Source organism: Pollicipes pollicipes, unplaced genomic scaffold (assembly GCF_011947565.3).
Source record: "Pollicipes pollicipes isolate AB1234 unplaced genomic scaffold, Ppol_2.1 Scaffold_1600;HRSCAF=1878_pilon_pilon_pilon, whole genome shotgun sequence".
NCBI classification, from domain to species: Eukaryota; Metazoa; Arthropoda; class Thecostraca; order Pollicipedomorpha; family Pollicipedidae; genus Pollicipes; species Pollicipes pollicipes.
Window position 1 is genome coordinate 3,265,719 of NW_023595962.1, and position 10,707 is coordinate 3,276,425.

General features: G+C 57.6%; 1 protein-coding gene and 1 long non-coding RNA gene across 2 annotated transcripts; both read right to left on the bottom strand.

The window, feature by feature from the left end:
* Positions 1-739: 739 nt before the first annotated feature.
* Positions 740-3,848, bottom strand: LOC119091043 (uncharacterized). The gene is made up of 3 exons (XR_005093349.1): positions 3,805-3,848; positions 1,610-1,715; positions 740-847 (listed from the first exon to the last, which is right to left on the bottom strand). It is a non-coding gene; the product is annotated as an uncharacterized LOC119091043 (long non-coding RNA).
* A 1,950-nt stretch (positions 3,849-5,798) lies between these two features.
* Positions 5,799-10,259, bottom strand: LOC119092810 (paired box protein Pax-2a; the record flags this gene model as incomplete). Its single annotated transcript, XM_037215730.1, has 7 exons — positions 10,253-10,259; positions 9,806-9,862; positions 9,158-9,323; positions 8,156-8,353; positions 7,529-7,746; positions 6,616-6,663; positions 5,799-5,848 (listed from the first exon to the last, which is right to left on the bottom strand). Coding segments are annotated over exons 1-7 (744 nt in total), but the record flags the coding sequence as incomplete, so codon positions are not given.
* Positions 10,260-10,707: the final 448 nt, after the last annotated feature.

The following is a 10,707-nucleotide window of genomic DNA, read 5'->3' on the forward strand; positions in this document are numbered from 1 at the left end:
AGTGGCGGGGAAGCCGTGCCGCCCCTCGGGCCGGAATCGCGCCATCGGTGTCGGGGTTCAGCTTGGGGCAGTGCGCGGCGAGAGCCACGCGCTGATGTTCTAGCCTGACCCGACACGCCCGCTTGACAACCGCTCAAGGCAGAGAACACTACGACAGGAGACCGCACATCACTGCCGACCTCCTCCAGCCCAGTACACACTCAACCCGGTGTAAATAGCATAAGTGCTTGCTAGCCTACCACACATACTGCCGTCAGCGCACACTGGCGGAAAACAGTGGACGCCAGTGACCTGGACGCGGAGCAGCGAGCGATTCGATATCTTTGGTGTGCTGTACGCAGGTGTGAGCGTCTTGCCAGCGGCCGCGTCTGGTCCCCTCTTGCAGCATGAGATCGGGGCCCCCGCGCCACCACCAGCTAGAGCCAGCCCTATCCCGATCCGTGTGGACTGGACTGATTCAGATCCGTGTGGACCGGACCTATTCAGATCCGTGTGGACAGGACCTATCCAGATCCGTGTGGACCGGACTGATCCAGATCCGTGTGGATCGGACTGATCCAGATCCGTGTGGATCGGACTGATCCAGATCCGTGTGGACCGGACCTATCCAGATCCGTGTGGATCGGACTGGCCCGCGGTCCGACCGCGGCCGGAGCACTGCTGACTAGCGCTGTCGCCTAGTCTGATCTTGCGAGGGCTGCGCGGGTGCCAGCTGCGCATTCGGCTGCGCAGCGCTGTCTCAGACGCCGACTGCGCCGACACTGACCGCGCAGACACCCACTGCGCAGACGGCTGATCTCCCTCAGTCAGGCTGGCGCCGCCACACTGCTGTACGAAAAACGAGCACCTGAAACGAGGAGACTCCAGTTATCCAAAAATGAAGCTTGCGTTTCTTAACTGCCCTCACGAGTCAAAGATCTCGGTTTTTGAGTTTTACAGCATCTCAACTTGCGGCATCAACAATACGTCGGTTGGATGCAGTGCGCCCTGCGGCTCGTAATGTAAATGGTGTTCATCTTTCAACTCTGAACTATGCCAGCATCGGGGAGGCGGCCAATGACGCCAGCCAGCAACTTGGCGTGTCTTCCATTTTTGGCGCATGTTCCTTCCTTTCTTAATACTTTTTAAGCCGGCCATTCCGGTGAGCAGCCAGCTGGCCACCTCCTGCGCTTGGCACCGTGGGTGATGCGCGGAAAGACAGTTCACACTGCGGATACATTTGGATGTGTTTATGCCATGAAGGGCGAAATTCGTCATCACTGATGCCGAGGTCATCGCACGAGGCGTGACCCGGCTAAGAGCGCCGCCATCGCCCTCGCCACACAAAACGAGCAGTGACGAAACCGAGACCCGTCTGTCCTGCAAACGACCCCCCGGCACCGCACGCCACCATCGTGTATATCTGTGTATTATATATATATATATATATATATATATATATATATATATATATATATATATATGTGTGTGTGTGTGTGTGTGTGTGTGTGTGTGCGTGTGTGTGTGTGTGTGTGTGTGTGTGTGTGTGTGTGTTATGTGCGTTCTGTGGGTGTCAGCGGGTAAACGTGCAGGCCAGAGACGGTTGCGCCTTCCTCGGAAGACCACTCACGGGTGTCACTTGCTCAGCAGGCCGCCGGGGGAGCTGTAGCTGTAGCCGTAGGCGGCGTGCTGCGGGTACGCGTAGTGGGAGCCGTAGTCGGCCATGGAGACGGGCCCTGCAGACAGACGAGGGCGCACCCGGTCAGCCGTTGGACGGCAAGGTCAGGGCAGATCAAGGTCAAGGTCAGCTGGTCCCGCCCCAAGCGACCACCACGATTTGGCTGCGTCGCCCTGCTGGCGGCACTGAATGACGTCAGAACGATGCATTTTCGCGCCAACCGGACGGCAGCCGCCGTGTTCTGCGGTGCATGCTAGAATACCAGCCGGAAATTTATCCTGATAGCCTGTGACGCGCTAGTCAAGGTGGGCCAGTGACTTTCCACTATCAGTAACGGCGAGACAGCGTTCGTTGCACATAATGGTCCACTGGAAGGGCTCATTAAGGTGACCTAACACCGACGACCAACCGCCACACGCCAGATTTGTACAGTTTCTGGGACTAATATTGGAGCACGACGCACACATAACGCATGCCGTTCAGCTAACGGGTTCATTCGTGCAGCATCACAGTCATACCGGGTCACGCATGCTTCATTCCATGCAAGACAAGTGTCCAAAAGACCCTGGTGCTGACTTAAGAAGCGGAGCCTCGCGTTCGCCCCTGCTGCGCCACTCACCGTCCCGCTCCGTGTCCCCGTCGACTGACGACGTCATCCTGACGTCACGCGGCGCGGGGTCAGCGCGCGGTGCGAGCACGGGTCGGGAGAAGGTGAGCACAGGAAGGCCTACGTCACCGGGCAGAGGACCAGGGGAGAGGGAGGCGCCGGGAGAGCGGCATGACAGCGGCGCCACCAGCCGCAGCACTCCCGTGACGTCACTGGCTTTCGCACCAATGACGTCATCGGTCGGCGCGGCGCGCGGGCTGCAGAAGGGATGGGAGGCTGAACACAAGGAGGTCTCCCAGCGAGGGGTGCTGTCGGGGCTCGCCGGCAGACGGCTGTCATCTGGCTGGGCAGTGCCCATTGACTGAAGGGTGCACACTGGGTGCTGGATCCCAGCTGGCGAATGGGTGTTTAGTGGGAAGCGGTCAACGGACGCAGGAGGCGTGAGCGTCAGGAACGAAGCACTGACATCCAGTGGAGGGGACGGCGAGAGTCGGACGTACCCACAGGTACTGCCATCTGTAGGGAGTGCAGAGAAACAGTGCTTTCAGTGCTTGTCGATGAGGAAATGCTTGGACAGGCACCTTATAAATCTAAACAGCTTGTCGAATGCTCAGAACCGTGGTTCATTAAAATGATGGCACGTGCAACTGACGCTGCGCTCACAAAGATGCAAATAATCCAAAAGAGGTCATGATTGCAAGAGCAATTTTTCCCGACAAACAACTCGGTTAACGGTATTAATTGCTTTGAACAGCTAGGTATGCATTGTCATGGTTGCAGGAACAGGGGAGGGGGTGGATGCCAAGGCACCAAGCCTTTGGAGACGCTCATTTGTCAATGCGAACCGTAAATTAATTTCGAATGAAACAATGACTTCTGCCGTTGCATAATCACCCTGTGTTGTGCTAAGCGAATTAAATTTGTCGTTTGCCATTGCACGTGACTTCTGAAACTGGTTTTTGCTCGTCTTGTCATTAGCAGATGTATGCATAGGTCTTGTGCCGTTTGGTTCTTTAACTATTTTAACCCACATCTTTTGATCGAATAGATTCTTGGGACCCGCCCTCACACTTCTTGTGTGAGCCCTGGCCCTGCCACACATATGCTCTATCGACCACGCTTTATTCATTCATCTATCGAATTCAGGCGATATGTCTTGCACAGAGCGTACCTATTTTTCAGAACGAGCAGAGAATTGTGATGCCTACGAGCAGGTTTTCAATCCCCCGAAAGATTTTGCCGTTCTTGCGCTTTGTCTTTGGCAGTAGCGCTATAAGCTAAAATGACTGAAATATGGCAATGCTGCAACCTACAAACGTCAAGACAACATTCCTGGTAAAATGGGAGGCACTAAACGGATCAGGGCAACATGCCGAAGATTCTTCTTCACTTAAACCCCAAATATGTTTCTTTGGTTGCCCCAACCATGTTCAGCCTTCCTCTCGGCACGCGTCCTTAAGCTGGTGCAGTGTGCCATGCGGTGCTTTTCCCCGCCAGTCATGCTCAGTGCAGAACACAGACCCATCTAGCGGCAACCTACCCTGCTGGTAGTTTTCCAGGCCGTCCGGTAGAGGCGCTGCTGAGGCCTAATGTCGGTTTGGTGTCGGCGAGCGAGATCGGCGCCAGAGGAGTGAGGCCAGCAGGCGTACCTGGGCAGATAGCATCATCAGCGTATGAGAACAGGTTTGAGAGCACACGCAGAGTGAGCTTACAAACCCCGGAGCAAAAAAACACACGCACAAAGGGAGTTAAACAAAACCCCTAGGCAAGAGCACACGCAGAGTGAGCTTAACAAGCCCCGGAGCAAAAAACACACGCACAAAGGGAGTTAAACAAAACCCCCTAGGCAAGAGCACACGCAGAGAGAGCTTGACAAGCCCCGGAGCAAAAAAATACACACACAAAGGGAGCTAAACAAAATCCTCTAGGCAAGAGCACACGCACAGAGTGGACTAAACAAGTCCCCAGGGCAAGAGAACACTCAGAGTGAATTAAACAAACCCTCCAAGCGGTAGCCCCGCGCACAGAGTGAACCAGACAAGCCCTCAGAGCAAGAGCACACGCGTAGAGTGAGCTAAACAAGCCTTCGTAGCAAGAGCACAGGCACAGAGTGAGCTGAGCACACCCCCGAGCAAGAGCACACGCACAGGGTGAACCAAACAAGCCCTCGGGGCATTGTGAGATCCAATCCGAAAATGAAGCATGTATTGTGAACGCCCTTTGGCATCTTTCAAAATTTACGAAAGCATAGCAGCCCTGCGGCGACAAGGCTACCAGTACGGAGACCAAGCCATTTTAGTGACCCTGCGGCGGCTGACACTGACCTAGCGCGGAGGTCAGGCCCTGGGGGTAGCCCTGCGGCGGCTGGTGCAGGCCGAGGTCATACGGCGCCTCCAGGGGCGAGGGCAACCCTGGCGCGGCCCCGAAAGTCGGCTGCTCGCCGCCGAAGCTGAAGCCGATGCCGGACCGGCGATGTCGGACAGCGAGCCTGTCTTGGCGGCCTCGTCCTTCACCCACGGCTTCGGCCATGGCAGCTGCAGGGACGGCAGAGCAGCGTAAGACTCAGAGAGGTGAGCGAGGCTACCTTAGCTACTGACAGAGGAGGGCGAGGCTACCGCCAGCACCACCACCAACTGCATCACGAACGTCTGGGAAGAAATGACACTGGATAACGAAAGTAAATTCGGGATATCGTCCTCGTTGGTCACGTGGTGTGTTTGTACCCATACGTGCTACTATGAACACTGTATGCGTACCAGCATACCAAACGAAGACGCTGTTCCGAACGATCACTCCATCCGCAATCTGAATGTCAAATATCAGTCATTCGTTACAACTGCAAGATGAATGCCATTGGCTACCCAATTGTCGTGGCCTGTATTGCTCGTCGCATTGCTGGTCGCAACACAGCTCGCAACGTACGAGATAATGGTGTGGGGGGGGGGGGAGAAGCGCCAAGAAGAGGATGGAGCAATCGACATCAGCTGGCCGCATGAGGACCCGCAGCTCATTTTTATGTTTGTCCTCAATCCAATGCGAACACACGGCGCATTGAACGGCGCCCGCACACATGTGCTTGCAACCTCATGAGAGGACGTAACATCCATGACTTTCTCTCGTAATCATCGGCCGGCTAAACATTTGGGCGGCGGGGAGGACAGGCGCTGGGCCAGGAAGAGGAAGCGCTGACGTCAGCTGACAGCCGACCCCATCAGCAACAGGCTGTCCGGTGTCCCTGGTGGCCGGCCGGTCACTCTGGTTCACCGAGTCAGCTCAGCGTCGGACCCGGCCCTTCCCGTCCGGTCCGGTCCGGTCCGGTCCGGTCCGGTCCGGTCCGGTTTGGTTCGGTTCGGTTCTGTTCAGTCCGGTTCGGTTGGGTTGGGTTGGGTTGGGTTGGGTTGGGTTGGGTTGGGTTCGGTTCGGTTCGGTTCGGTTCGGCGTCGGGTCCGGTCCGGTCGGGTCCGCTGCAGTGAGGTGCGGTGCGGTTCGGTCACTTACGCCTGAGTAGTTGAGCTGGTCGGCCGGGTACTGTAGCCGCTGGCGGCGCATCTCCTCCTCGGCCGGCGACGCCAGGTCACGAACGTCTGCAGCACCGGCAAGGTCAGGTCAGGGCCACTAACACTTTAGGTTAGCCATAACACCGGCAGGGTCAAGTCAGGTTGCAAACACCTGAGGCTAACCGTGGCACCGGCAAGGTCAGGGTAGGTCGCAAACGTCTGCAGCACTGGCAAGGTCAGATCAGGTCACAAACGTCGGCAGCACCGGCAGGGTCGTGTCAGATCACGAGCGTCTGTAGCACCGGCAGGGTCAGGTCAGGTCACAAACGTCTGCAGCGTTAGCAAGGTCAGATCAGGTCACAAACGTCTGCAGCACCGGCAGGGTCAGGTCAGGTCACAAACATCTGCAGCACCGGCAAGGTCAGGTCGGGTCACAAACGTCTGCAGCATTGGCAAGGTCAGGTCAGGTCAAAAACGTCTGCAGCACTGTCAGGGTCAGGTCAGGTCACAAACGTCTGAGGCTAGCCCTGACACGTTAGTTCAGAGCGAACTACAGTGACAGGTTACACCAGCATAGACCAGAGGCCACCGGCCCAGAACAGCACAGGTCAGCTCAGGCCTCGTTATATCGGTAAGCTAGAGCAGCTCAAAGTTGCATCAACTGCTGAGAGCTTGAGCTGGCATTGTGGCAAATTTCACTGTGGGTTTTTGTACAGTCAAAAAGCAGTGTTAGGTAATTATTCCACCAAAAAGTTCTTCTAGCGGTACGTTCCACAACAAAATCGGCCACGCATGGTGATGCCAGACATTGACGGAAGAATCAGAAATAAAGCGGATGCCTTCGCAGCACTTACCCTGGCGCGATTGATAGTAGTCATCGAGCATTCGCCTCTGCTCTTCGTCTGCGGGCGCATGACATTGATCATGATTGATTGCGTGAGATCGTGAGTGATCACTTCCGCTTATGCGCCAATCCACTCATCATATTATGTACTGCTTTATGTCCACAATCAAAAATAAGCATCAAACATCAAACATCACGCTTGCGTGATAGTGATTTACGTGATATGCCACCATTCAAGCACTACATGAGTCAGCTGGTAAGAATATACATGAACAAACTGCTGTGCCTCGCACCAAACTGTTCATTTCACTAGCGTCGTGTTATCTATCATATAATCCAAGCTACAAGCATATTGTCAACAGCCAACGTGTCATTTCCTTTCGCTCTGTGCGGTTTGGTGTCTGCCAGACCTCCCCACCCCTCGTCTTTCCGCCACCTGGACATCCCCCGGCTCCGCCCAACAGACCTCACGACGTCCCGTTTGTCCAGGAAAGCTTTATGCATAAGCCATGAGGGGCCCCACGTGCGCCCCCCGGTGGGGGGCCACGTCCGAGGGCCGAGCGCGTGTCCCGTGCAGCGGCCTCCGCGTGGGCTAAGTCACGACGGGGACCCCCACACGTGTGTAGCTTTGCCCCACAATTGTTCACTCTCCTTCCCTACATAGCCCTGAGGTAGCACGGGCATATCACTGGCCGAAAGGGTTATAATCCGCACCAAGCCCAACTCAACGTCGCCTCCAAAGTGTTGTCGCTCAGACGGCTGTCCACATGCAGCTACCACACACCAAATAATGTGATCCGCCCCCCCCCCCCCGCCCCTCCTCATGGGAGTACCCGGTGACCACTCCCTACCACCCGCTCACTGCGTGACCGGCGCCCCGCCCCTCCCCGCCGAGCGCGCCGCCGGTCCGGCGCGTCCCTCACCGTCGTCCCGCTTCCGCTTGCCGATGCTGTTGCCGTTGGGGTCGTGTCCTGCCAGACCGAGGATGCCGCTGATGCTGTAGCTGGGCCGCGGGTCGCGGGCGTCGGCCGGCGGCGCGTGCGTGATGACCGGGGTGGCCTGGCCGGCCGGCGAGCCGCCCCCGTCGCCCATCGGGCCGTGGCAGCCGCGTACCTTGTCCGCCGCCTTGTTGCGCACGATCCTGCCGGCCGCAGGGGGTATGACGTCACTGGTGCGGACGGTTTCTGTACATGGCTTCCGTGGGAGGCTTCACTGATTTCCTTAGCATTGCTCTGGTGTTGATGGCGTCTTTGACATTGCGCCGGTGTCACTCTGGCGCCCCTGGCGTTTCTCACGTCCCTCCGCTGTCAGCGACAGCGCCATGGGTAGTGGAGAAGCATACATTCCCCTGCATGTTAATGCTAGAGGTAGACGTTCACGTCCTCCCTTTACCTGTTAATGCTGGAGACAGACAGTACGTTTTCCCGTCACCTGTCGATGCTGAAGGCATAGAGTATGCTCTCCTGTTACCTGTTGATGCTGAAGACAGACAGTACGTTCTTCCGTTACCTGTTGATGGTGGAGACCAGCGGCACGTTCTCCCTCGTTACCTGTTAATGCTGGAGACCGACGGCACGTTCTCCTGGTTGCAAACGTTCTCGGCCAGCAGCCGGTCGCGGATCTCCCAGGCGAAGATGGTCGGGTTGAGCCGCTTGTACTTGGCGATGGCGTCCACCACGTGCGGCGTGGCCACCTTGGGCTTGCTGCCGCCGATGACCCCCGCCTTGAAGCTGCCCGTCTCGAAGTACCTGCCGGGGCGGACGTCAGGGTCAGCGAGGTCAGGCTGCAGCCCGCCGTCGAGCGCTGATTCGAGCCACCGCTCTGAACATCCGCGACGACTCCCTGCCCGCGGCGGCATTGCATCGCTCGGTGTGCTCTCCTTCGCGTTGTGATACTATGGATTAACGTTAGCTCCGAGCTGAGGTCGCTTGCGCTCGAAACGGCACGACGCGGTCAGTGACTTGCAGTCAGTGCAGTATGCGTCACTTACTTGTCACTTTCAACATCCCCTCCCCCTCCCCAGTTTGACGCGAAGCAATATACATGTTGCCAGGAGGTGGCTTTTATCGCCCGCTCGAAGCTGAACAATGGTTCATTTAAGAGGGCTGATCAGACATACACAATTTCTTGCCGTGTGACAACGTGATCCATGATCCGTGATGGAAATATTATCATGAGCCACGCAAGGCAGCATACCTATCGGCTTGTTTTAAAAAAATATATGACGACAGCCGTCATTGCTGTGCTTCGCGTTCCAGTTTCAGGGATCTGCAGCCCTTGGTGGCTGCGAGCGGAGGGTGGCGGTGTGAGCGAGCGACGGGTGGCGGTGTGAGCGAGCGACGGGTGGCGGTGTGAGCGAGCGACGGGAGGCGGTGTGAGCGAGCGGAGGGTGGCGGTGTGAGCGAGCGACGGGTGGGGCGGTGTGAGCGAGGCGGCGGTGGCGGTGTGAGCGAGCGGCGGGTGCGGTGTGAGCGAGCGACGGGTGCGGTGTGAGCGAGCGACGGGTGGCGGTGTGAGCGAGCGACGGGTGGCGGTGGGTTCGGGCGACTCACCTGGAGAGGATCTTGCTGACGCAGCCGTGGCTGACCCGCAGCTGGCGCGAGATGTCGCACGGCCGCACGCCGTTGTGTGCCAGTTCGACGATCTTGTGGCGCACCATGTCCGGCAGCGGCCGGCCGTTGACGAACACGCCCCCCAGCTGGTTCACCCCGCCGTGACCTGACGGTGGCAAAGGTCAACGGCGTCAAATCTTCCGTGTCAGGACCCGCAGTCTTTTATTTATTGTTTGTAACTTGCAACCGTGCATTTTACCGCGAGGAAACGCCGTGCGACGAATCGTCACCAGTTTTCAGCAACTGAATCCGACGGAGACACCGACATCACGTGGCCTTACACGGCTTTGTTCTAGGTATCAGCTGAACTCGTCTGCGAAGCCGTCGTGCACTGATGGTGCACGAGGGGTGCACTAATGGTTAGGTCTTCACATCGCGAAGTGTCAGGTGACCAGTAAGCGGGTGTAAGTGCCGCTAGTGAGCTCACTCAGCTAGCTCGTGAGCTCACTGAGCTCACTCAGCGTGAGCACCAGCTCTCGCCCGTGCTCCGAACACCGGGCGGAGCGGGGAGGCGGCACAGCAGATCACGGGATCACGCAGGGAGGGAGGAGGGGGAGGGCGGTGCGGTGTGGGGCGGTGCTCTCTTACCGTCCTCGGTGAGTGCGTGATTGGTGCTCTTGCCACCCCTCTGAGGGGGGCATCTACCTGAAATCAAGACAAAACGTGCACGTTACATTCCGCCATGATCAAGCCGTGCAGGAGTTTGTGAGCGTCTGCTGTCTTAAATGTTTGAGCTCTGAGCGTCCACATTTGGGGAGTTGTGACACCGTCCACGCACGAGGCATTGCCATGGTACCGAAATGTGTGCAAATGGTCGAAAGACATACCGACATTGCCAGGATTTAATCAAGCGGGAATTAAGTATAGGATGGGAAGGAGCCACAAGACGTGAAACCTACAAGTGTTTGACATCGCGACGAAATATTTGTTTAATCAAAAAGTAAATGCCCATAAGCAAACATGTTCCTAAAGCCTAAACCTCGGGGTCACATGAGCATGGACCACTATGGAATCCAGGATCTGGTCCTTCCCCACCGTCCATCTTTCGACACCCGCCTTCTCCCTACGGCAACATCGTGCCAGCAGCGCCTCTCGCGGCCGGGGACTGAACCAGCGGCTGCCGGACCAGCCGCTGTTCGCGGCCGCCAGGGGCGCTCAGGAGGCTCGACGCCGCTGCTGCGCCGTCCGGCCCGACGCCACCGGAAGTGGCGGCCGAGGCGACGCGCCGGAAGTGTGGGGCGCGGGCCGGCAGCGGCGCCGCGCTGGCCCCGCCGCCCCGCCGCTCCGCGCGACCGCAGCGCACGGCTCGGCGGCCACTCTCTGGCCGGGGGTTAAAGGTCACCACACCAGGTCACTTGTTGGCACCACACCACACGGTCACGGCAAACGACGATCAACCGTGTAGGGTGACCTGGCTGCAGATCCATGCGCATTTATTGCATTGGTCATTAGCAGTTATATGGCCAACGCTCAGTTTCTGGTAAATCCAT